The sequence below is a fragment of the Nicotiana tabacum genome, chromosome 8 (assembly GCF_000715075.1).
Source record: "Nicotiana tabacum cultivar K326 chromosome 8, ASM71507v2, whole genome shotgun sequence".
Taxonomy (NCBI): Eukaryota; Viridiplantae; Streptophyta; class Magnoliopsida; order Solanales; family Solanaceae; genus Nicotiana; species Nicotiana tabacum.
Window position 1 is genome coordinate 131,892,359 of NC_134087.1, and position 26,400 is coordinate 131,918,758.

The following is a 26,400-nucleotide window of genomic DNA, read 5'->3' on the forward strand; positions in this document are numbered from 1 at the left end:
TCCCTTTTGCTGGGGATATCTTTTTTGACACTGGCCTCGCGCTTGTTCCTTGCTGACTATACCACTTGGATGTACTAGTCAGATCTCATCTTGCATGATTGGAAAGTTGATGGCCTTAAAAATAGGCATTTTTTGCATTTTTAGCATTTAATGTCCAAATATACAATTTTATGCTTAATTATTACTTAATTGTGCATTAATTGTTATTGGGAGTTAATTTGCGCTTTTATAACTTAATTTAGTTCTATATAATAATTTAAGGATTTTTAGAATTTAGTTTTAGAAAATAAAAGAAGAAAAAAGAGCGAAAATATAAAGAAAATCAGAATTGGGCCTCTTCTTCAATTTCAAACCACAAGCCCAAAAAATTGTCCAACCTTCCCCACGACCCGATCCATTTCAAACCGGGTCGACCCGGTCCATAACCCAAAAGACCCTGGTGATTTTATTTCTTTATTACACTATGACCGAAAATCAAACAACCCACATATTCTAATCAAAAGCTTTACAAACTCAAAAACAAAATGTCAGCTCCCTTTCTCCGTTTGGCAAATGCAACCAAATGGTTATTTTTGAAAATGTGGCCCCTTCCAAATTTCACATGAATTTTGAGGCCGGGGAGGATTATTTTATGATACTTTAACAAACTTGTCCGTTAAGCACCGTTGGGTGACACTCTCACTCTCGACCCTCATGCCAATCTGGCGAATCTTTCTTTTAGCGATTTTCTTTGTGTTTTACTTGCCCTAGTTCCGTATGACTCGAGCTCCGAATAATCCCAAACCGTCCTTATTTCTTTTAAATGTTCTGATCACCTTTCCGGGGTTTTATGATTAACTTTAAAGACATGTCTTTGGATTGCGTCACATGAAATGCACCCGCAATCCGGAACACATTTTTATTCAATGTTTTGGGATTTGGATTTGGGTCGCATGAAATGCATACCCGAGTTTAAGAAGGTAAGCTTATTAAAATGCGCGCCTAAAGCGATTAGCGTATTTATTAACGAATTCTAAGTTTTGGGAACGCAGAGCAGGGAAGGAGAAAGGGAAAAGCCATCCCAGTAGGAGTATCACAAATTGAGTCCAACACAAGTTTGGTGAAAATCGGTATCCTCAGCGGTTCCTTTCGGGGAAAGGCAAAACGAGTCTTAAGGGAGGTAGTCTTCGAAGGAAGAAGCTAGCAAAAAAAAAGGAGAAGTAGTTTGCAGAGGAACAAAAAAAGGGGTTTTAAATGTTCTGATCACCCGAGTTTTTATACAAGTTTGGCTAACTTTGTATAAACAGTCACCTTGGGTCATTTTTTTAGGATTTTGGTCCAGTTGACCCACACAACAATTTCAGAACTCGGATAGGACAAAAAGGGAACTAGGGTTTTCAGCATGCTGAAATAGATAGAAGAACAACATGAGCAAGTTGTTTTAAATATAGCAAAATCACAAACAACATTAACATCAGAGAAGAGATCTTTTGAAAAACTTAAAGGAAAACCTTAATCGTCGGAAAATGAAGAGTCGTTTTGAAAGAAAAGTTGAAGAACCTTAGAGAAAACACTTAAGAAATTCATAGCTAGCACAGATCTATGGTAGATCTAAAAAAATGAAAGATCTTAAAGATCAGGGTTTCGGAAAACCCAAAAAAGGTGAGAAAGACCTTGAAAGTCACCGATCTAACCAGGAGAGACAAGGATTTGCCTTGAAAGGTCATGAATGGCTGGAGAAAAGTCATTGATGGTCGGAGAAAGGCCACAAATAGAAGTCGAGCAAGGACTGGACTAGATCCCTTCGAGGTCTGGCCATGAAACTACAGAAACAAACACCCAAGAGCCATAGGAGGCTGATACACACCTCCAATAGCATGAGAGCCAAGGATTAGGCAGGGGTTAAGGCGGATTAAGGTGAAATTAGATGGCGGCGGCTAGGGTTCCTGAGGGGTTTCAGAGAGAGCTGAGAGAAGATGGATTCAAGGGCGGCGTTTGGTGAAGAATGAGGTAGGTTTAGGGGTATTTTAGGTTTAATTATGGGAGGGCGAATGGTGGTTGTTGATCTGAATGATAAACGACCTAGATTCAAAAGGGTAGGTAGGGAAATCTGGGTTGGGTCGTTTAATTAGGTTAGAGGTCGGGTTAAAATGAAATTGGGCCGGGAAAATTGGGTTTAATTTGGGGTCGAATTTAGGCTAAAATTGAAATGTAATTGGGCTATTATTTAAATAGCCAATTTTTTCCTTTTAAAATTATAAAAAATAGTAAATTAATTTTAGGAAATAAATTGAAAGCACTAAAATGATTTATAACATATAATTAACAATTTAAAATACTGGACTTAATTTTATGAATATAAATATAATTGAATCTTAAAAGGGCTAATATTGCAATTATATGCAATTTAGCTTAAAAATTCTAAATAAATTTGTAAAAATATGTAAAAATTACCTTAGCTATATTTTAGCATAAATATAAAAGTCCAACAAATGAATTACCAAAATAATAATTTTGGAAATAATTATTAGGGTTTTTATGGATAAAAGAGGGAAATAAATTGATTTGGAAACCTTTAAAAATTATGAAAAAATAATAAAACACTTGGATATGTTTACATATGCATGTATATGCTATTTTGAAGGTATTTTGCATATTGAAAATATATAGGGAAAAATTGGATATCAACAATAAACACACCTCATAAACTTCTTAATTCGTACAAGTGGGGAAATAAAAGTGCTTAAATGTACAAGGCTATGTTGTGTATAGTTTGTGACGAGTGAATTGGATGAGAAATATATGCTCGATTCTTGAGTGTAGTGTATTAAAGTGCTTAGAAGCGTTAGTCACTATTACTAAATGTATCTTATCCATCATTTGGGAATCCCATAAAAATTATGACCTGGATCAGATTGATTCATTTTTGAATCTCTATACGTGCAATTCCCTCGATGTAGAGGACATTCTCATATTTGTTTGTAAATAATTCTTGATACAATCTCTTATCTTTTTTATCTTCTTGTACACCTTCAGAATAATTTTATCCTACATTACAACCCATAAAGTACTAATTGATCCTAGACATAGCTAGCTTAGATTAGTAGAGATGTACACTACGGGCAAGCTTATGGTATGACCACGAGATGCATATGAATTGTTTTGTGAGAGTGAGCAAATTTTGTTCAATTGTGCGATGTCCTTAATTTATGTTCAAAGTTATACTTGAATATGTGGACAATTTTTATATTCACTCTCTTATTTTTTTGGTGAGGGCAGATGATCTCACGACGGATTGGTAATGTTATTAACTTCTCTTATTGGGTGAGTGCGCGAGTTAAGAGTGCTTAGTAGTAACGAGTCGGCTCTTGAGTTAGGGTGGTTATTGGTAGGTTGTTTGAATTGGTTGAATGAAATTTCGTATACTTGGGCATGTTTAAAACAGGAAGAATGTGAATTTTGTATGTTCATGCTTGATTGCCGGTATCGACCATAGTCAAAGGTCGAGTGCATGATTGAAAAATTAAATTGTTCCTCCATAGTTGATGTATACGTTGTTGGGGTGTAGTTGATAGTTCCATTGCTTGAGGACGAGCAAGAGTTTAAGTATGGGGTGTTGTTATTCGGTTTAAAGCATGTATATGTATATGCGTGTTGCCTCACATTTTACTTGTATTTTGTGAAATTTAGATATGTAATATAATGATTTATTCTAATTTGAGGTATTTTTATATATAGGAGTTACCCAGAGGCAATGTGGGACGAAGGTGCACGAGTTGAAGCAAAAAGATAATAAAAGAGGAAAAGGGCAAAGTGCAGTGCACAAGCTAGTGCACCGCGCTGCCTGGGGCGCAACTTACAAGCACAAAAAATTTCTGGCGCCAGGGCTAGCGCAACACGTTACCCTTGGCGTTGGGTGACGGATTTCGCTCCTATTTTATTTGAGACAAGGTTTTGACGGTCCTACGCACCCAACTCATATTAGAAGAAGTTGAAACCTATTTTGGAGGAGGGATGCCACGTTGAGAGGAAAACACAAGCACGAAACACTCAGGAGCAAGAATTCTTAGTTTTTCTTCATCTTTCTTAGTATTTTCAACTATTCAACACATATGAAATTGTCTAACTTTATCATGAGTGGCTAAGAACATAATTATTTTGGGGTTATGGATAATTATTGACTATTGTAGTTTGACGGTTGATTGTTTTGCTTGGTTTATCATATTAATTTGTTTATTCAATCTTGCACTTAATCATTCTAGTATAGCTAACAATAGAGTACTATCTACGAATTTATAGTTGAACTCGAAAGTGGAAACTATAGATTTCATATAAGATTGAATAGAGTAAGTTCTTGAATGCGGGCATCGGAGAATTGATTCGCAATTAGGATAGACATATTTTAGTTGCCTTACTTGGTTATTTTCGTAGGAAAACTACATGCATTCTTGTTAATTCTAATTCTATAGACATATAGTATTACGTTAGCTTGAATAGGCGAGCGAAGCGTCAAAAGAATTCTGTGGGCATAATAAACCCTGCTAATTAACAAATTAGATTAATTAAGTGAGTAAATCAACCAGAAGAACTCAATAGGAGAGACATTAATCCCTTAACTCCGGAATATTCTCATCATATTGAATTCACTCCTATGTGTTTATTTGCTCTACTTGCGATCTTATTTTCTTACGTGCTTATTAGTTTCGTAGTAATTTAGTTTACAAAAATCACCATCATTTTCTTCACCACCACTTGAGCAATAAATTTATAAATAGTTTAGATTGGACAATAGTTGATCATAAATCCTCGTGGGAATGATACTTTCTCATCACTTTATTACTTGTCGACCGCGTATATTTACATGTGCGTTTGGACCCAACATTGATGCAGTTAATAAACTACGACATGTTTCAATTTCAAGCAAGTTGGAGTTGGTGTTATGAATCGTCAATATCGTAAATGATATGTTTAGGTCCATACTATATTATGAAAATCTATCATGGAATGACAGTCGTTACACTAGCATTAGTTATAGGTTTAATTGCGAACCAAGTAACTAATATGAACTATGGATTCTGTAACACAAACTTCAACCCGATGTTCCACCTTTGACACGGATCATCATCCACTATAAGGGTTCGTTTGATATGGTGTTTAGGAAGAAATAATTGTGTAAATTGTATTCTTTGTTTAATTAATATTATTTGGTGTGTGTGTATATATATATATATCGTGAATTGTTAGATTTTTATTCATGTATAGTTAATCCTTGTATAAAGTTGTACACCAATCTTGGTATAACTTTATACCACTATCAACATGGAATAACTAATCTATGTATAACTTATACATGGATAAACACCAAAAGGACAAAATTATCCTTGTTTTTTTCCTAGAAGCCTATGAAAGTAAAGTACTCAATGATATAATTGTAAATTCACATCCTTTTAGTTTAAAATATAAATTAATATTTTAAATAATATCTTATATATTCAATTTTAGTACAATGAACCAAACATACAACAAGAAATAATTCCTGCATTACTAATCTATATATTACTAATTTTTATAGTACTAGTCTCTGCATTACTAATCCCAGCATAACTTGTTTTCGAATCAAACGACCCCTAAGTCTATAATCTTCCTTTATCCAGACCAATAATGTAAGAATTAATGAGTCACTCTCTGGGTAAGTGGGCTTTTTTCTGATTTGGGCCAGAATGACAGGTAAGAATGATAGGAATACCTACAAGAGATTTTTTCATTCCTATACACTATTTGAAACCTTCTTACGAAAAATATCCATGTTTTGGTATTTACCCGACCTAAACACATTTTAGTTACAAAATGTATATAATCCACCTTAAAAGATTCCCAATCCATTATTTGTGCCTTCAATCAAGAAATTTAGTTACACCCTTTTCCTTTTTTCTCTCCTCTCTCCCCTCTTCTCTCCCCTTTTCTAATTTCCTTGTTAAAAATTCCTTAGTTAAACTACCAGCCGTAAACAAGGAGGGAAAAGTAGAAATAAACCAACTTTCACACATCAAAGACAAAAACTTTTATTTTTTGGTGGATTATACCTCCACTCTCACACATCATTGCATCTTAAAACAAAAACTCATCGTCCCTTCCCCTCGTATGTATCATCTTTTGCTAGGTGTTTTCTGATTTCCTTATTAAATCTTATCTCTGGATTGAACTTATATTTAGGGATTTAGAAAATCTAATCCCTCATATCTCAACTGATGTATATAGCTTGAGTTGAAAATTCGAATTCAATTGTGCCTAATCTGCAACTTCCACTATGAATTCACCCTAGAGTTCTTGAACAGTTAATTGTAAATGATTCAATTTCTACCCAGTTATATACAACTACAATATCATACCACTTGAGTACAATTTTTATACAATATGTCTTTTGTATATTTTGTATCTGATTTATACATAGTAAAAATAAATTCCATACAACTAATTATATACATTATACAACTTACCTACAACTTATCTACAACTTTCATACATTATTTCTACCCAGTTAAATACAACTTAAATACAAAATTTATACAATATGTCTTTTGTATATTTTGTATCTAATTTATACATAATAAAAACAAATTTCATACAACTAATTATATATTATACAACTTATCTACAATTTCATACATTATTTCTACTCAATTATATACAACTACAATATCATACAACTTAAATATAATTTTAATACAATGTTGTTCAACTTTCATACAATAGTTAAATAAATAAAAGAAAAATATATAAACAACAAAATACAATTATTCTATAATTTTACTACAGTTTCGTAAATATAATGTATACCATATCTTCTTCTTCTTCTTCTTCTTCGAGTTTCAATCTGAAATTCAGCCAAAACCAAGTCTAATCTTCACCAAAACCCCTCAAAATTGAGGTATAAACTCCAAACCATATTCTCAATTGTTTGCAACAACACCCAATCCAAACAAATAATGATTTTTGAAAACCCAAATTCGAAGTCAAAGCTTCAAAGCTTTTTAATGGCTGTCAATGGTAGAATTGCTACTCTCTTTTCCTTTGCTTTACATTACTGAAATTAGGGATTGAGAGATAGAGAGACGTAGAGAGAATTCTCAATTCTTTGCAACAACATCCAATTCAAACAAATAATGTTGTTTTGAAAACTCAAATTCAAATTCAAAGCTTCAAAGCTTTTTAATGGTTGTCAATGGTGGAATCGTGGGTGAGTGCAAGATACGTGAGAAGGGGGATGAGATGTGGAGAGAGAAACGTGGGGGAGTGGAAGATATGTTAGAGTAATTTTAGGACACTAATTATTATCATTAATTTCCTTAAAATGTATATAAATGGTAATTGGGTATATAAAATGTAATTATAGTAAAACTTGAGTAGAGAAGGTAATATAGTTTCATAGAGTATATAGGAATGTAAAAATCTCTATATAAAACAATAAATCAAATAAAGTTATTACATGCATATATGAAATCTTACATAAATAGCCCGTCAGATTTTACTTTTTCTAGCCGGTATACATAAAGTATACGTTGACTATACATAATTATATATATATACACGCCAGCTAATTTTAGTTAAGAAATTAGGTGGATTTGGGTTAATTTTTTATTACAATAACCGGAAAAATCCCAAAATATGTCTTTTTCAACAGTATACTATTTAATTTTTTCAAATAGACTATTTTATGACTTATGAAAATACTTCAATTTGATCGCAAAAAAGAACTACAGAAAATTCTTCAAACGCGTTTGGGTCAGAGGTTGGTCAGCCACTTTGCTTGGAACACATATAACAGTACTTTTATCCGCGAATTTCATTTAACTAGTTAAACCGTAATTAATTACGGGTGACCTATATTCTCTTTTTCTCTCAAATCCACTCTTCATCTTGGTCAAAAATATTTCTGTAAAAATGGATTTGTGACAGAGCGTAATCGTAGTGCTTGTTCATTTTGGAGAAAGAAAAAGAAATGTTGCTGCTCTTTATAGTGTTTGTTCTGGGAGCTGTAACTGTCCTTGCAGTGGAAGCTGTGGGAGTGGTGCTTTTGATTCGCTGGTTGAACCGTAGAGTGGCTCGTGAAGTCGATAAAGCAAAACCGGACGGCTCGCTATCTTCTCTTGAGGACTTCGATTTCTCTTTGCACCAAAAGCAGGCATGTCATTTTACTTCCTTAATGTTTATGCTGCTCAATTATATCATGTATAATTGGTTTGCAGAGAGTCAATATGGAAGCTAAATTTACTAGATCAATTCATCTATATAAGAGTTTAAGCAATATACACTGTTATTGTAAAAAGATAAAAAAAATTACGCTATCAGGTCATCCAAGAATATTTACAGGTAAGCTTTCAGAAAAAGTGAGATATTATAGGTAAACGTGATATGATAGTATATAACTTTTTTTACACCGATAGTGTATTTAACTCAAACTCTTCGCTAAAACTAAAAGTTAGGTATTTGGAAACTATATGAGAAGTATATAAGTAGCTAGTCTTCCCTTATCTAAGTAGTGAATAAATGCATTTCAAATTGCTAGTCAAAGTGCAATTAGTTTGAATTTCGGGAAATGAGAAGTGTCGGACATTTTGGAACAAAGGAAGTGTAATTTCCTGACCTCATTTGTGTGTGTGTGTTTTGCGTGGCTATTAACCTATTGTTTTCTATTAGGGACATTGATAGAATGTAATTTGAGTAATTGGATGTATTAGTAGATAGATGTATTTTGAATATGGTATTTGTAGTCTATTTGGATATACATGTAGATAAGACTTAAGGCTAGTGATTTACATCACTACCTTCTAAGAGGCGGATCTAAAATTTGAACTTTATGGATTCCGGCTTCTAGGACAGTGACCTCAAGTGCTAGTAACTGACTTCTAAATTTAGTTTTTGTACATATCTAGTGGATTTCTTAGCAAGCTCCGAAACAACCCATAGGCTTACTTCGAGTGTGTAATCTACATCTTTCTATCTAGGACTCGGTCGAATAAGAATCATTGATTCCCTTTGTTGTTAATTTCTTATTCATTCATTGTGTTCGGCCAATGCTCCTTTCTCATCTCAAACCATATCCACTCTCAATGTTAGGAAAGATAAAGGAAGACCGCCTAAAGAAAGCAATCGAAAGAACTTGACCTATCTGAACTGACGATAGCACCTTAAAGCTAAGGTTATCATGAGCAACCTTGCTCCTTGATCAGCAAGGAGGCATCTCAAAGAATGGGGCAAAGGATTAAGCGTAATAAAGATTATTTCAAGTACTAATAAAAGCATTCATTACAAGCTCTTGTGCTCACTTATCTCAAGTATAGGATGTTTTCCATGAGCCTGTATGTGTTGAATACGCTTTTCCTGACACACATATATATAGTTTAGGCCAATGATACTGGGTTCTGCTGAACCCATGTCTTAAAGCCAACGTCCGCCCCTGAACCTTCTATATGACATATGTACTTGTACCTTGAATACAAAGTATGTATTTTGCACATGTTCTTTGAGAGGATTTAAATGTTCTATTACTGAAAAAGGATTCTAGTAGAAAATTACATCTTAGGAAACTTCAGAAAATATAATAGTTCTCCTACAAGTGATATCAATTTCTCACGGGTCCTCAAGCCTCTTTTCTACTAGAAAATGGGAGGAGATCACATCATTATTTCCAGTGGCGAAACATGATAGGATGTGCTAGAGAGATTATCAGTTTAGATCTGCTGTTATATTCAAGCTCAAGGTATAATTTTGAAGTATGTTTCTTTTTCAGACTGTTTAGGATATTATTCTTACTTTAAGAAGATATTTCTTTGTCACAATTTTGTTATTTTATAATATCTTGATAAAAATGTTTCTATTTCACAATTTTGTTCTGATGTATGTGTTTTCGGGGATAAACTGATAATTGCTCCACAAGCTGACGTTGTGCTGTAAAATTTGAGTTTTGTTTATCTATTCAGGTACCTTTCACATTTTCCCACGATCTGTTTCAACTTATTGTATTGTGCTTCTGTTCTGTCTTCCAGGGGATAGTCTGGGTTCTAGAATCTGAAAGAATACCAAAGGCTTTTCCTGCGGATAAAGCCTTGAAGCAGCAAAAGGCCAAGAAAGAGATATTAGAGGTTACACCTACTCAGAAATTTGCCCAAATCAAGGATCATTATCTCGTCCTAACGGAGTCAGATGGTTCCCATGTAGAAATTTTACTCAAAGGTTGCATTATAGCAGCTGTTTCTGCTTCAAGCTTGTCCTCTAGAAAATGGTAATATTGGAAGTACTATTATCTTTTGAAGTGTTTTTAAGCTGGACTGCGGCCCTACATTGCCAAGATTTATATTGCACTCCTATTCCTCTTCTAACAATTTTGAGAATATAGTACATAACTTAGTATTGAAGGCTCAGATCTGAAAGAGCTCCCTAGTCTCTAGCTGTAATTGAGATATAGGCTATGTCCTTTTCTCTGTGATTCTGCCTGCATAGGGTGGACATAAAAATGAGCCCAAAGCATTCTTTGTAGTCTGAATCTGATTGTTGAAAGCTGAAGCACACATATGTGCCTACATGTATTTTTGTTGTTTCATAGAGTGGAAGTGGGTTTGTATTTGCTATTTAGCCAAACTAAAACCTTTTGGATTTACAGTATCTGAAGTGCAACTTCTGGTTGGGAGTTTTTTTGGGCATCTGCAGATTTTATTCCAAAATGAGTAAGCTAAAAGTTCTTTTAAAGAAGTATGCAGAAGTAGTTGAATTATGTGCTATGTTCTCATACTGTGTGCCAGAAGCACAAAAGATGAACCAAAAGCAAGAGTAGACATAAAGGTGAACCAAAAGATTCTTCTTTGTCTGAGCTTGAAATAATATGGTAGTTGGAAGCTGATCTGCACATATATGCCTACATGTATCTCTGTAGCATCATTGGATGAAAGTAGGTTGGTCATTTGGTGCTGGATTTGGTAAAAGAATAAAAAATTTATTATAGTATTTGAAGTTCAAATCCTGGTTGTGAGATTTTCGGACAACTGCAGAGTTTATTTAATAAGAAAGCTAAGAATTTTATTAGAAATGGTATACAGAAGATAGAAAACCAAATACCCTTTTTCTCTAGCGTCAAGACGTTGATTGGTAAATTCTTGCCGCCTAGGCAAATGTAAGCATACCTCTCTTTTTGCCCATAATAGACTTCCCTTTTCCTAGAAAAATCTTAGGTTTCATTGAGTTAGGTTGAAGATGGATGTCAGACTTGCATTATGCACCATAAGAAATGTTCCAGTGGCAGCTCTATCTCTCTCCATCTTTCTCTTTTATTGGGTTGATAGCTTGATGCATCCATATTTAGGTCTAGGTTCCTATTTGTGGGTAATGTTTCTTTTTTTATTCATTTTTTAAATTTTCTGCATAAGTATCACTGGAGATATCATACACCTTATTTTGCTCTGCAAATTGGTGTTACATGACATATTTATTGGTTGGCTGGTTTAAGGAGGTATAATATCTTATGTTACGAATGTGGTGTAATCTAGCTACCTTGCTGTTTGAGAAGATGGCAAATGGAATTGAGGTTTCCGGGTGACGAAGACTCAAGGTTGAATTTTGATGCTTGTGGTAGAAAGAAATGAGTTAGCATTTTAACACTTGCTTTTTTCCATGCACCTTTTAAGCTCCATTCAACTGAATCTTGCATCATCCGTGACTTCTTAAAATACTGATTATTATTGCTCTTACGTGAATACCGGTGATTCATGTGACTGTTGGCTGCTTTCATTTGTTTAATGCACGAACTTCTGTGTATAATTTGGTAATGTCCCAGGAGAAATTTATGCAGAACAATTGCAGAGAGAATCTAATTTGCTTCCCTAATATTTTGGGCTGCAAGAAACTAGTCTTCTAACTTTTAGGTGAGCTTGACCTACTCCTCTCCTGATCAAAATTGGCCAATCAAGTTTTTTTTGGACAATATTGAATCTGTTTCAAAATAAGTGGTTGACCATGAGAGCATATTAACTTTTCACTTTATGTGCTAGGTGTTGTCATATTCACCATAGATTGGTGGATGTCAATTAGATTGTTAGTTCGTCTGTTGTGCTTACCTCGAAATTTGGAGCTTGTTCAATTTATAAAGAAGCTATTTGACTCTCACTTTTTCTACGGCGCTCCAGAGTGAGGCTAGTCTGATAGGATTTAGTCTTAGATTGCTAGTGGTTATTGTTGAGTTCACACCACTCTTTCGTTTCTCTTAGTGCCGGGCTTTATCTACTGGTTATTATTTTGCTTTTCATCTATTTTCTGGTTCTTGTAATGATGTTATTTTTTCTATGGTTTTTATTGATGGTACTGATATATTGCCTCTTTTCGTTTTCTTGAGCCGAGGGTCTATCGGAAACAGTCTTTCTACCTCTCGGGGTAGGGGTAAGGTCTGCGCACGCACTACCCTCCCCAGAATCCACTAGTGGGATTTCACTGGGTCGTTGTTGTTTGTTTTGCTATTTGACTCTCACTTTGGAGCGAAAAGCTACATAATGGCGAAATGCTTTGCAACTTTCTGTACTTCCTTTTGCCTTCTTACATTTCGTCTAGGATTTAGATGTGACTTGCAATACATGTGCATGTCCCGCTTCTTTTTGGGCGTAAAAACTAAGTGAAAACCCTGCATATCCTGATTTGACTTGGTGATATTTTTGAGATATTATAATCGTTACCTATCATGGTTGATAGCTCCTTTTTTTTTTTTTTTGATGAAGTATTTGGTTTCATTGATGGCATCAAGAAGATGCTGGATAGTTACAAAAGTAGTGAAAATTGTTAGCTCCAATACAAAAAGGCAAACAAATCAGCTTAGTACTAGGGAGCTAACAAAGTTTAGATAACTAACAGGAGAATCTACAGGGGCTAGATAAGCCCAACTAAATAAATACACTAGGCAAACAGCTTTGAGAGACTGGACAGCAGTTGATATCCCGTCAAAACACTTTCTATTCCTTTCGTTCCAGATAGTCCAAGAAATGGCTGCAGGTTGATAGCTCGCTTTTTGCTCCCTCTGTCTTCTGAAAAAACTAGTTAAGTTTTTTTGTATAATATAATATATATGATAAGACTTTCTTATTACTAAACTGGACATTATTTCTGAAGAGCTTGAAAAAAAAGGAAAGACTTACATTCAATTTTGGTTTACAAAAAGGAAATATAAATAATACTGGTACCCAATGTGAAAAGTAGTTGTAAATTGTAATAGATAAAAGTATCATGTGAGATTTAATCAGTTTGGCTATAATTGAAAATGGAGTTCCTTATCCAAAAAAATGCAACTGAAAATGGAGTTACCACTTCCCCACAGTAAAAGAGGACATGTGAAAAATAAGTTACTAACAGGTAAAACACATTCTACAGCAGCACTTTATAAAGGAAAACAATTTTCTTAGTGTGCTTTAAGAAGTCATTGGAAGGCAATATAAAGAACAAAATACCAGGTGGAGTTTATCAAAAGGTGTGAGAAATAAGTTATTTCCAACAAATAAGTGACCTTAATATATAGTCAATGTACAATTTTTTGATGAAATATATTCATGGATAATTGAAATGCTCCATTTTCTCTCAAGTGGTTTGTGAAAAATTGGAGTACAAAACCCCACAATTAGAGGTGTTATCAATTAAGAAAAAATTTAACTTCATTAGAGCAGGTAATACTGTATACTTTTTATGCAGAAGTTAATCTCATATCTTTTTCTAAAATTGATTTTAGCATCTAGTTAAGTTAGTGGTTTGTCTAATTATCTCATTGACAAATATGCAAGATTTAATAACAATAACTTACAGCTTCAATTGGTGTTATCTGGTACAATTTTACAGGGCAAAAAGATATCCTATTAAAATAGAGAGCAGAGCATCAACTTTATATGAAGGAAGTAGAATACTTTACATTTATCTTGAGACATGCTGGGAGAAGGAAGCATGGTGCAAATCCCTTCGTCTTGCATCCTGCAAGGACAAAGAAAAACTAAAGTGGTTTGCCAAGTTGAACATAGAGTTTCAAAATTACCTGATGTCATTAAATGCAGGATATCCTTCATTTATGAAACCACATTCAAGCATTGGTGTTGATTTAGGTGATAAATCAAGTAAGTTTGATGGTTCCTCATCAAAAGTTCGGCAATTTTTGAAAAAGCTTGGCAAGAAAGCTTCTAAGAGTGCTCCGGAAAATAAGGGAACCTTCATTTCAACATCAGACCATGAAGAAAGGAAGATAAGTGAGAGAGTTCATTCCTTCCAAGACCTTGCTTTTGCTGGTGGTGGTGTTAAATTTGCTCCAACACGCAAGCCTCTTGATTTTTCTACTAAGGATGTTGTAGTGCCTTCTACTGGATCAGGAAGCCGGAGTCAAATGTCTGTTACTTCTGATGCAGATTCTGATGACAGGGTTTTCGGTGATGAAGGAACCCTTTGTTGGAATTTGTTAATATCCCGTTTGTTTTTTGATGCCAAAAGAAATGACCAGATGAGAACCTCTTTGCAAGCCAGGATTCAGGTTTGTTATCTTTATTGCCTTTCCATTAGGAGATGTATGTATCTTGGTTTAAGCTTTTGGTTTACTGGCGTCATAATTTACTAAGTATTGCTTTTCAAGCAGTGGCGTAGCCACCCTATCACTCAGTGTTATTAAAGGCGTGCTTAAAGCGCGCTTAAGCTGTTAGATAGTTATGTGTAAATAGTCCTAGTCCTATATGTAGTAGGAGTAGAATATGTCCTAGTCCCATATGTAGTAGGAGTAGAATATGTCCTAATCCCATATGTAATAGGAGTAGAATATGTCCTAGATTTTTCTCCCGTACATTCTCACATGGTATCAGAGCTTCAGTGAGAAAATTATCGTTATGCGTCATTCCAGCGACATACGGGAATAAAGGTCTTGTCGTCGTGCAATTTTCCGGCAACTTCGTCTTGTTCCCAAGTATCATCACTGCTACAGTGGTACTGTGCATATACCAGTACCACCATCAGATCCGAAACCCTTGTGCGACCAAACCCCAGAAATTCCAGTCTCATCTGAACAGAAAAGTCTTTCCGGTTGACGACTCAAGATTGATTTGCATTATCTCCTCATCGGTAAGTGTTGTGCGAAAACCAACACTACCATCTTGTTCGGAAAAGTCAGGCGACAAAACCCTAGTCAATCGCTCCGGCAGAAAGTCACGCGCCTCCACGGCCACGCGCCGCAAGAACTAGGGTGGTCAAGCGCACCCCCTTCGCCGAAAATTTTGTATTGCATATTGTTAGATAATTATGTGTAAATAGTCCTAGTCCTATATGTAGTAGGAGTAAAATATGTCCTAGTCCCATATGTAGTAAGAGTAGAATATTTATTATATATAGGGCTTATTGTATCATTGTTAAAAAAAATAGATTTTTCTCCCGTACATTCTCACATGGTATCAGAGCTTCAGTGAGAAAATTATCGCTATGCGTCATTCCAGTGACATCCGGGAAGAAAGATCTCGTCGCCGTGCAAATTTTTGGCAACTTCGTCTTGTTTTCAGAGTTCATCACTACTACAATGGTACTGTACATATACCAGTACTACCATCATATTCGAAACCCTTGTGCGACCAAACCCTAGAAATTCCAGTTCCATCTGAACAGAAAAGTCCGTCACCGTGCGTCTTTCCGGTTGACGACTCAAGATTGATTTGCATTATCTCCTCATTGGTAAGTGTTGTGCGAAAACCAATACTACCATCTTATTCAGAAAAGTCAGGTGACGAAACCCCAGTTAATCAATCCGGTCGAAAGTCACGCGCCTCCATGGCCACGCCGCCAGAACTAGGGTTCCGGCGAGGTACATTAACTTTTCCGATGCGTGTGAGCCATTCCGACTACTTTTTGACAAAACTTTTTCGAGACAACTTATTCGTCCTGTGATTCCGAGCCTGCCCATATAAATTACATCAAATTCTGACGGCTTTTATTTTTTTCGGCATAAACAATGTACTTTTTTCGGCGTGAACAGTGACTTCTCGGTGTGAACAATAATTTCCGGAAAAGTTTCTGTTTTCTGGTGGTGTTTTAGAACGTATTTTGTAGTGGAATTCGGCTTAGTCTCACTATTTTCAAAATTTTCCGGCGACCTTTCGGCCAACCTCTTGGTTTTATTGCTCAGGGAGAGTCTAGTGGCCTTGTATGTCGAATGATCAGCTTGTAGATATTTTCACCAAGTCACTCACTGGTCCTCGTATTAGTTACATATGTAACAAGCTCGGTACATCTGATTTGTATGCACCGTCTTGAGGGGGAGTGTTAGATAGTTATGTGTAAACAGTCCTAGTCCTAGTCACATATGTAGTAGGAGTAGGATATGTCCTAGTCCCATATGTAGTAGGAGTAGAATATATATTATATATAGAGCTCATTGTATCATTGTTGGAAAAAAATAGATTTTTCCCCGTGCATTCTCACACACATATAAGTTAAGTACTACTTTATATGGTTATATATTATATTTTGAACACACTTAACACACTTGAGTGAGGCAATCCAGCGGTTCAAGGTGTTTAAAGTGACATGTTCACGGGTTCAAAGTTATACTCATTTTGTTTGCCAAAACTAAACGGAGGCCACCATGTATGGTCTATTTGGTTTTTCAATCTAAAAAATTTGCTAATAAAATAACTCTTAAAACTTAAAATTTGTGTAGAAATAAACAACTATTCTTAAAAGTAATATTTTAACTAAAATTTATTTCTTAAATAAATTTTATAGTTTAAAAGTCAAGCTATACAAACATTTCCTTAACAAAAGCTCTCTACAAACTATAAATCCTATCGACTCTCTCTTTCCTTTGGTTTTATGCTTACTTTTATTAGTAAAATTTCTAATGTTGTTTTTTTGTTATTTTAATTTTGATTTATAAACCTATAGTTCTATTAAAAGTTTTTTTTTATTGTTTAGCCAAATATTGCATAATTTAATTTAAAATTTTAGTACACCATTGAAACAACAACATACCCAGTATAATCCCACATAGTGGGGTATGGGGAGGATAATGTGGACGCAGACCTTACCCCTATCTTTGTAGAGGTAGAGAGACTGTTTCCAATAGACTCTCGGCTCAAGCAAGCATAGGTACCACAATAATAACAAGAGAACAAGACGGGACAACACCGAAAAAACATGTAAAAACAGAATACTCGACAAGATAGTAAGATGATTGAAATGTAAAAAAAAAAAAACGATAGGTATTCAATTAAGCCTACTACCAACCAAATGCGAGAGTACGTACTAACACTACCGGTATGAATAATCTAGACTCCCTAACCTACTATCCTAATCTTTGACCTCCACACTTTCCTATTTCATCGACAAAAGATATTATTGACCTGTTTAAAGTTGGAACACCCTGGCGGAATTCCTGGCTACGGCGCTACGCCATTGTTTTCAAGCATATAAACATCTTTTTGTAATTAGTTGTGTAGCTGGAAAATTGGCAATTGAGTTTTGTCAGCAGGAAGTGTTTGAGTAAAAACTGAATTTGATTCATTATAATACAATCTTTCTGTTTTAGAAAGTTGTGTCTGGAATGGTTGATATTTTCTTCTCTTCTACTCAAGTTATCATGGCAGGAAATTGTTTTAATGCTTTATTTGAAGCTTCGTAGGCTTGTATTTTTTGTTCTGACATTTTATGTTCCATTGTTATAGTAAATTAAAAGGACATTTACTTTATCTAACTGAGCTATGATTCTGTGTGCTCTTACTTGTAGAGAACGCTGTCCAATATACGAATTCCCAGTTACGTAGGTGAAGTGACCTGTACTGCCGTTAATATTGGTAACCTTCCTCCCTACATACGTGCAATGAGGGTTCTTCCCTCAGACATGAATGAGTTTTGGGCCTTCGAAATTGATCTTCAGTATTCTGGTGGTGCAATCTTGGATGTCGAGACAAGGGTTGCAGTTCAGGACCTTGATTTTCCTGAAGGGGACGAACCAGATGTAGATTCCGCTGCCAGTCATGATGCCAAACCAGATTTACTAGAAGGATTTGAGCAGTTTGGAAAAGGAAAACATTCTGAAGGGAATGTTGATAAGATTGACCAAACCAACGAAGGTACTATTTTTTTTAATGTTCTATAATATTTGGAATTTCCAATCATAATATGTTAATTTGGTTAGGCATACTTAATGGTTATTTGTATAGTTATCTATAGGGGAATACTCCACTATTTTAAAAGTAGAATTGTTTGTATTAGATAGTAATTGAGGTGCATTAATCAGGTGAATTTTCAGATGGGATGAGAAGCTCGAATATCATGCCAAGTGAGTCACCTCAAGTGTCTAGGTGGAAGTCCATCTTTAATTCTGTTGCGAAACAGGTTTCACAGGTTGGTATCAATTCCTTTATTTGTTACAATGGGCTATTCTATTTGTATAGATAGGGTGGAGGGGCACATTTATTCCTTGTTTATCTATTTTCAGTTCTTATCTTCGGTACAGGGTAGAGAGTTTGATAGCTCGCAAGGCTCGTTACATTGAGATGACGGGATATGATTGGTGACGGGTTAAAATAATATCTCTGCAACATCTTGTTTTGCCGAACTATTTTAGGGTCGACTCCGTCAATTAGTAATTAATTCCCGCTTTTTCGGTTTTTGGGGAAGGGCAAAAAAAGCGGGAAGGGACAAAATCACTACACTGTCACGGCCAACTATATTAAATCGGGATTAATTGGTTTTGTAGTGCTTTACAAATTTGTTTTGATTGTTTTATGCTTTTTTTACAAGAGATTTTCATTTTTACGCACTATAGATCTGAAAAGGTTATTTTCTTCTATTCAAATTGTAAGTGGCCATAGGAAACCATTTCCTCATCAAATCCTTAAATCTGGACCATTCTGTGTCAGCAATTTATTTGATTACAGTGGAGCATGTTTGAGCATTGCGCTGACTGGTTTAAGGGGTGATCACAGAAAAGGAGGTTGATTCCAGTACTATTAATATTCTTTTGGTTCCATAAATATAGGTTAACCTGTAGATTTTATGAACTCAATCAAAATGTGCACTATACTAAATTAGTACTATTGGTTTCTGAATATTTCTGAATATATTATTTCTTGTACTTCTTGTACTATAACAAATTTGCGGAAGAAGCTCTTTTGCATTCTAAACATTGAATCTTTAAACTCTCCAGGTTTCACTCTCACTGGGGATTAGGGTTGCATCCATTCAAGGAACTATGAGGCTATACATAAAGCCGCCACCTTCAGATCAAATATGGTTCGGATTCACATCAATGCCCGATATAGATTTCCATTTGGACTCTTTTGTTGGGGAGCATAAGATCTCAAGCGGGCATCTTTCTTCGTTCCTGATCAATCGATTTAAGGTCAGATTCTCTTCTTCTCATTTAACCCCTTTCCGTTGACCTAGCATGATTAAAAACCAATTATGGGGTGATTAAGATTGAAATTCATTACCTTAATAGTTACAACACTTTGCTAGCTTTAAATCCATTTTCAGCCAGTCAAGGTTTCTGGGATCATTAGCGACAGAGTAATATTAGTGGGTCAACAGATTGCAAGGTAACTTGTGGAACTTGGTGAAGTGTGACCATCAAATTTAAAAGCTTAAACTGTTTGAAAGAACACACTTTTATTTTACTTAATTACGTCTTCAATACGCTCCCTCACGTGCGGGCTTGATTCTTTTTTATGAGCCAAGCACGTGGACATTCGTTTTGATATTGGGTGGCGGTGATACTCGAACCAGAACCTCTGCCTGCTCTGCTCTGGTACCATGTTGAAGTGTATGACCATCTTATCTAAAAGCTTAAGTTGTTAGAAAGAACACACTTTTATTTACTTAATTGCGTCTTCAATAGAACTAAAATTTCTAGAATATTGAGAAAGTCTTCTTACTCAAAAAAGATTTGAGGAAGTCTTGGAAATAGATAGTACTGGAAAAAAGTACTTAGCAACCATCATATGAAAAGATATAATGGTTGATTGATTATAGACTCCATGTCAAATCCTAACTCTATACAAAAGAGTCCCTTCCCACGAAAATATAGCCAGTTTTAAAAATGGATATTTCATATGAATCCAAAAATATACAAAAATTGGAAAAATGCACTGAATTATGGAAGAGAGTATCTTCCACTTCTTCAAACTTTTCCACATAAGAGCCCAGGTGCTACTTCCCATATGTTTACCCTATTCCTTCCTGATTCCGTTAGTGTTGTGTAGCTGTAGCTTCCACAGTCGATGTGACCCCAAAGACATTGTCTGCTGAAATTTCTGTATTTCAAAATCGGTCTCAGAATAAGTAGATTCTAGTCAGAAACTGTAGAAGAAAGGTCGTTTAAGATCCAGAGAGTAGAGGGACAGGAGTGATTCAGTTGCTAACATTCATTCAAGAAGATAGAGATTGATGGCAGGTTATAACCTTCAACACGAAATGCGTAAGCTGAATACACTAAGCCAGCGTAACTAGTTTGTCGTTAGATCATTTCTCTTTGATAAGTTGTTATTTAAACATTTTTACTTGTTTCGTTCTCAATCACTTATGAATTCGATCTACTTTAAATTCAACAGAGCAGTGTATGCAATGTTTTCAATTATATTGTTCTCTTTTTGTAGCCCATAGCCAACATTATTTGCTAAAATGGTACGTAATACTCCCAGTGCTCATCTCAAAACATGGGTGAAATTTCCTTCAGAGGGTTAGCTGATGCTATCATCACTAATGCAGGTTGCTATTCGTGAAACACTGGTACTTCCAAACTGTGAAAGTGTATGCATCCCCTGCATGTTGGCGGAAAAGGATGACTGGGTCCCCCGACAAGTTGCTCCATTTATATGGATTAATCGAGAAGCTGCAGGTAATAATGCCAACAGACAAGAAGCATCCAGCTCCCAACCTGGGGATGCAACACGATTCACTGAAGTTGATAGGGGAGGCACCAGTGGTAATGGTGAAAGCAAAAGTGAAAATCCAGGAAGAACAGGATGGGCTAATCAACAAAGCAAGTCATTGGATCCACGGGCATTATTATCAGTTCCTACGCATAGTCCAGATACAGGAAGTACCACTAGCAATGCCGAAGGCAAACAAGAAAAGCCAAGAAAAGCTGGATGGTCTGCACTGCAAAGCAAGTCATTAGATCCACATGCATCCTTATCAGTTCCTATAGCGCAGCCTATCACAAGTAACCAGGCTTCAGAAGAACTGAAAGCCCCGTTATTGAAGCATGAGGAACAGCAAGTGGGTCACCTCAGGAGCACAGAGGAGAACATAGAATGCAAGTCACCTTCTCGACAACTGGTACTACTTGAAGAAAAAAATCAAATTACTGGAGAAGATGATACAAAGTCTGCAAGAATAGGGAGAAGGGCTAGGATGCTTGGTTTGGGGAAAAAAATGGGGGAGAAACTTGAAGAGAGGGCACGTCACATAGAAGAGAAGGGGAGAAATTTAGTTGAGAGGATGAGGGGACAACAGTGAAAAAAGGAATAATGTAAATTTGCAGCTTCTCCAATTCAGTTTGTTTAACAACGCAAGTCCCCAGTGTATCTTGTTATTGATTAATGGCTGTTTCATTAGTGCTTTAACTAGGCAAACACATTTTTACACATGTTTCAGTCACACAGGTGCTGTAAAACTGGCAACCATGTAAAGGAACAAATTAAATATAAGTCTTCGTGCTTTGAGTCGTCGTTGTCCGATGGTTCATCTTTAGTTGCCATGAGGAAGAGCTTGAGTTATGAAGCCCAACAGGTTCAGTTCAAGAACTAAACAAGCTTTGTTCGTTAGTCATGGAGAAGATGTAAGAAGAAAAATAGCTCTACGTTGATCGTATGAACTCAAGTGATTATTTTGGTCATTTTTTCATCGGGTTGCTGTTAAATTGAGAGATGTTGTCGTCACAGAAAAAAATGACTTGATTCGATTAATTGAAACTCAGAAGCTGAATTTTTTTTTCCAAGAAACTGTCAACAATTCAGCTTGCAAATTCAGTTTTTGAAAACTATAAAACACATGTAAGCGTCATACTTCAGAGACTATTTATGTTGTTCTCTTTGTCTATTACATCCTCAATGTTTAACTTCTGTGATTAAAGCGATTCCTGATAACATTTTTACGCTCCTGCCTATGTAAGAGCAAAAAAACGAAAATTAATTTTCGATTACGAAATAAGAGAATTAAAGAGTTAAAAGAGAAATTCATGAGATGCCAAGAAATAAAGCTTGAATCCAAGTACAAAAGAATTTGAGAAGACGAAGTAGAACAAGACGAGGAAAATGGTGAAATTCAACTCCTTTGCAGCCAATGACCTTTTGCAACCTAAATGCAAGTTCCGTTTTTAAACTGATTGTTCTGGTTATTTTGGACATTTCTCGACTATCTTTTTCCAAATAAAATTTGTATTACATGAAAAGAAAAGCATGGATCCTTCAAATATATAGAAAGTAAGAAAAATTACAAAATGAAGAAAAAAAATTGTTAACAGAAAGGAAAGAACATTGGGTAGTACTCAAAATTATTTTTTTCTTAATACCATTAATAATATCAGCTTCCCAACTGGGTTCCGTGAATTGAACTAACCAAAGACCCCTTGGAACAGAGATTTGAAAAGTTGGATTACAGTGCTCAAGTTAACAAGCCCAAAGGGTACTCAACCATCAAAAGGTCAATTACTAGAACCAGCAATGGACGTTAGGTTAACCGACTCAAAAGTCTACACCTGCTTTGTTTGTATAATAAATATCAAAAAGACAATCATAATTCATAGCTATAAAGAATAATAAGCCGTTTAACTCCTTGACTTACATCTTGCTTGACCAAGTTTCTTATAAGCACTAACACTCTTTGTTGTGCTCTTTTCTCATTCTTTTAGTAAAATGTACTCCCTCCGATCCACAATAAGTAATTTTTTGGCCTTTTTTTTATAGTCCAAAATAAATAATTTTTTCAAATTTCAAGAATGAATTAATTATTTTTTTCCTACGTTGCCTATGAAGTACATAGGTTGAAGTATGTGTTAAAGAGTGTTTAAGTGTATATGTGTTAGGAGTTTTTATGTGAAGAGATAGTAAAGGTTAATATGATCAATTTCATTGCTAATTAATGTTAAAAGGTGAATTTCTTAATCTGTGTGAAAACAACCAAAAAGTAACTTATTTTGGACCGGAGGTAGTAGTATGTTTCTCATCCAGTTATGGAACCCACAACTCTAATTTTGAAATTAAAAAAAAAAAAAAAAATCAATGTCCGAGGTCAAAGAAACCCTCCTAAGGAGAATTTGGTTATCCATTTTTTAGTAATGGAGTAACAATTCCGATTGGCGTTGAATATTTTCCAAAAGCAACCAAATTTGACAGTTACCACCTCTTGACAACATAACCACTTTGAAATTCTCCAAAAAGCCATGCTAGCAATGATTAAATAATTGAGTACATCCACAGAAAATCCTTTAACTGTGCAATGAACAAAACTATTTTTGTAGAACTCACAATGTCTACTCTTTATCCAGAAGGGAAGAAGAGCTTCCTAAAGGAAACAGGTTCATTCCCAGCCTGTGGCGCCAGCAGTTGGGGCGGCATCTGACACAGGAACTGGAACAGGTGCAGCTGCAGTGTCCCAGCCTCCTCCCTCAGCCACTGCAATTCATCAAAAGAAAAGAATTTAAAGTTGTTAGTGCCGCCAAATTTTGGCTAAACAATAGACAAATAAAAAACTCGAAATCATCAGACGATTGCAGAAGAGGTTCAACTACAGTCCAGGGGGAAAAAGAGAGTAGCAAACCACCATCCACTAAGACAATCTCAGAGCTTCCAACTAGTATCAAATTTCTTAGCAGAAAATATGACAATAACCTTAGAGTGACTAATTTGGCAGCTGCTCTGTCATATGTCAATATCCAGAGCTAATTTCATGTAACAGTTTAACAAACTAACCTCCTTCACCAGACCAACCACTAGCAACTACTGGACCAGAAGGTGCAGTATCTCCAGTCCACTGGGCCTCGGGGATTTGGCTACTAGACCAGTCACCACCGAGCGCAGCACCAGCGGAGTAGTCTGCATAATCGATTGCAGGGGCTTCTTCTTCTTGTTGCTCCTTAGCCTCTTCAGGCTCTCTGTAAAAGAAGAGATCGACCTGCAACAACGGAAATTAACACACGCAAATGAAAAACCGACATTCACAACAAAAAGATGTGATAATTTATTATTAAATTTCAGTTGTACCGGTTGCAAAATGGAGCATTAAGCTATCAATTGACCTTGAGAGGAGCATGCAACCAACAAAGGCAAAATGAAGAAGATGCAATTAGAGCTTAAAGATAGTCTTTACCATGACATCCCATTTATGTCCTTGATTAATGGAACCACGCATCTGCAGTACCATCCTCGCTAAGAGCCAGAAAAGAACACCAATACTATGCTTTCCTTTGTTATTAGCAGGGATACCAATGTCAACATAGCGCATTGGAGAGTCAGTATCACAGAAAGCAATAGTAGGGATATTCCCAAGCGCAGCCTCTTTGATTGGCTGCAAATTATTCAAACAGGTTATAAATCATTGGAAGGCTTAAAAAAGAGATGATGAGTATCAGGAAAATATGTAAAAACCTGATGATCGGTTCTTGGATCAGTGAGAATCAAGAGTCTTGGCTCACTGTATGAGGTCTGAAGCTGGTTGGTAAAAGTTCCAGGGGTATGACGTCCAGCAATTGCATTTGCACCAGTATATTGTGCAAACTTCAAGACAGCTCTCTGCCCATATGGCCTGGCAGATTGCACAATTATGTCCTTAGGATTCTCAATAGCAACAATTACCCTGGCAGCCATTTGAAGCTTTTCCCATGTCTTTCCGAGGTTAATGATGTAGATACCTAAGAATATAAATAGATAGGTCAAGATAAGCAGAATTAGTACTTAAATTAGACCAAACAAAAGCCAGACTGAAGATATATTTTGGGAAAGTAGTCAAAAACAGAGGATGAAACATAGCAGGTAAAAGTATCACTATGAAATAAATGATTCAATGTCAACGAAGTAATTCATTTGTATCATCTTTAGACATGAAAAATCAGAACAATGAACGATCATCTAGTAGAGTAATCAGCAGTTCCAAATAGAGAAAGCTAACACAACCTGCCGCACATTGGACCTAGTCTTAGCAATTTAAAGATGCTTCTTTTTATTGAATGCATGAGGTCTCAGGTTCAAATCATAGTCAAACTGCATGCAAGTTGGCACAGACACCACCGTCATTAAAACAATCAAATATATATTTGACTAACGAATTAATTTACAGACTGTTTGATTGAGCGAAATCTAACATTTATTGTGCATCACAATAAGCATTTGCAAATTTTGTGCATAAACACGTGCTATTTACTGCTAATATAAAATGCTTTATCACCGTGAAATGAGCACACATTGAAAGAAATGAGACAAGTAGTAACATTTTAAGAGTATATACCGTCGTTGCGGCGCTTGAAGACGTAGCGTTCCATTTGGAAGTCACAATTCTTAGTTCCGAGGTGGACTTCGGCAGCCAACATCATCTGTATGTCGGCTTCTTTTGTCGACAGTGTTCTTCCTTCCGCCGCCATTGTTGTACTCTGTTTCTTCCCCTTCGCTTAGCCTGCTTCAACTAGGGTTTTTTGCTTGCGGCAGATCGAAACTATCCCCAACCCTTTTTGAACGGAAGAGGTGGCTATAAAACGTGGAAATGATACTAGATAGTCAAACAAGCTGTTTAAAATATATTGGAATTTTTATCTACTAGCAAAGGTTAACAGCTTATTTATTTTAAATAAATATCATTTATAAAAATTATATTTGTGAGCATATAATTTTTGTCTCACATGAACTACTCCTACAGAACTCCCAAAATTAGATTTTTCTTTTTAATTATTTGTTATTTAAGAATTATTATAGAATTTTGTTATTTGTTTGCATTTTGTGTGCATGTTTAATTTTATTTAAATCATAAAAATACAAAAATACATTGCATTTGCATTTAGGATTTAATTTTACATTTTTAGATTAATTAGTAAATTAGTGTTTTACAAAAATGAAAAAAATCACGAAAAATAACTAATTTTTGCATTTTTAATTTTGAGTTTCGAATTTTGGTAGTTTTCCTTTTAATTTGGTATTTAATTATTTGTGATAATTGTTATTTAGAGTTAACTAATTTAATTTAGTAGGATAATTTGTATTAGGAATTAATTTAGATTTTATTTTTAATTTTGAAAAGAAAGAAAGAGTTTTTAAAATAAATGGAAAAAAGAAAAGAAGTGAAAGGATCAGGTTTTGGGCTAATTTCATTAAATCCCAAGCCCAATTGATTTATCCCCCACATACCCGTCCAAAACCAGCCCAAATCCATCCCCTTACCTGGTCTGCC

General features: G+C 35.4%; 2 protein-coding genes across 3 annotated transcripts; one reads left to right on the forward strand and one right to left on the reverse strand.

The window, feature by feature from the left end:
• Nucleotides 1–7,828: 7,828 nt before the first annotated feature.
• On the forward strand, nt 7,829–21,691 carry LOC107827670 (uncharacterized). 2 transcript variants are annotated; one of them, XM_016654856.2, is made up of 7 exons: nt 7,829–8,161; nt 10,026–10,261; nt 13,843–14,518; nt 17,747–18,092; nt 18,260–18,366; nt 19,172–19,366; nt 20,731–21,691. In XM_016654856.2, exons 1-7 carry the CDS (start codon nt 7,979–7,981, stop codon nt 21,481–21,483), a joined length of 2,496 nt encoding a protein of 831 aa, XP_016510342.2. In that variant the 5' UTR covers nt 7,829–7,978; the 3' UTR covers nt 21,484–21,691. The 2 variants fall into 2 exon arrangements, with proteins under 2 accessions (XP_016510342.2, XP_016510348.2); XM_016654862.2 differs by having other exon boundaries at nt 7,833–8,161; nt 18,272–18,366.
• Nucleotides 21,692–23,386: 1,695 nt separating this feature from the next.
• LOC107827661 (small ribosomal subunit protein uS2) lies at nt 23,387–25,719 on the reverse strand. The gene is made up of 5 exons (XM_016654849.2): nt 25,468–25,719; nt 24,612–24,874; nt 24,334–24,531; nt 23,937–24,138; nt 23,387–23,639 (listed from the first exon to the last, which is right to left on the reverse strand). Exons 1-5 carry the CDS (start codon nt 25,598–25,600, stop codon nt 23,545–23,547), a joined length of 891 nt encoding a protein of 296 aa, XP_016510335.1. The 5' UTR covers nt 25,601–25,719; the 3' UTR covers nt 23,387–23,544.
• Between the last annotated feature and the right edge of the window lie 681 nt (nt 25,720–26,400).

Coding starts and splice junctions, on each gene's coding strand:
- LOC107827670 (XM_016654856.2), top strand. CDS start 7,979: ATGTTGCTGCTCTTTATAGTGTTTGTTCTGGGAGCTGTAACTGTCCTT. Junction 10,262..13,842: donor AGCTTGTCCTCTAGAAAATG/GTAATATTGGAA, acceptor ACAATTTTACAG/GGCAAAAAGATATCCTATTA. Junction 18,093..18,259: donor GATTGACCAAACCAACGAAG/GTACTATTTTTT, acceptor TGCATTAATCAG/GTGAATTTTCAGATGGGATG.
- LOC107827661 (XM_016654849.2), bottom strand. CDS start 25,600: ATGGCGGCGGAAGGAAGAACACTGTCGACAAAAGAAGCCGACATACAG. Junction 24,532..24,611: donor ATCCAAGAACCGATCATCAG/GTTTTTACATAT, acceptor AATAATTTGCAG/CCAATCAAAGAGGCTGCGCT. Junction 24,139..24,333: donor GACATAAATGGGATGTCATG/GTAAAGACTATC, acceptor CCGTTGTTGCAG/GTCGATCTCTTCTTTTACAG.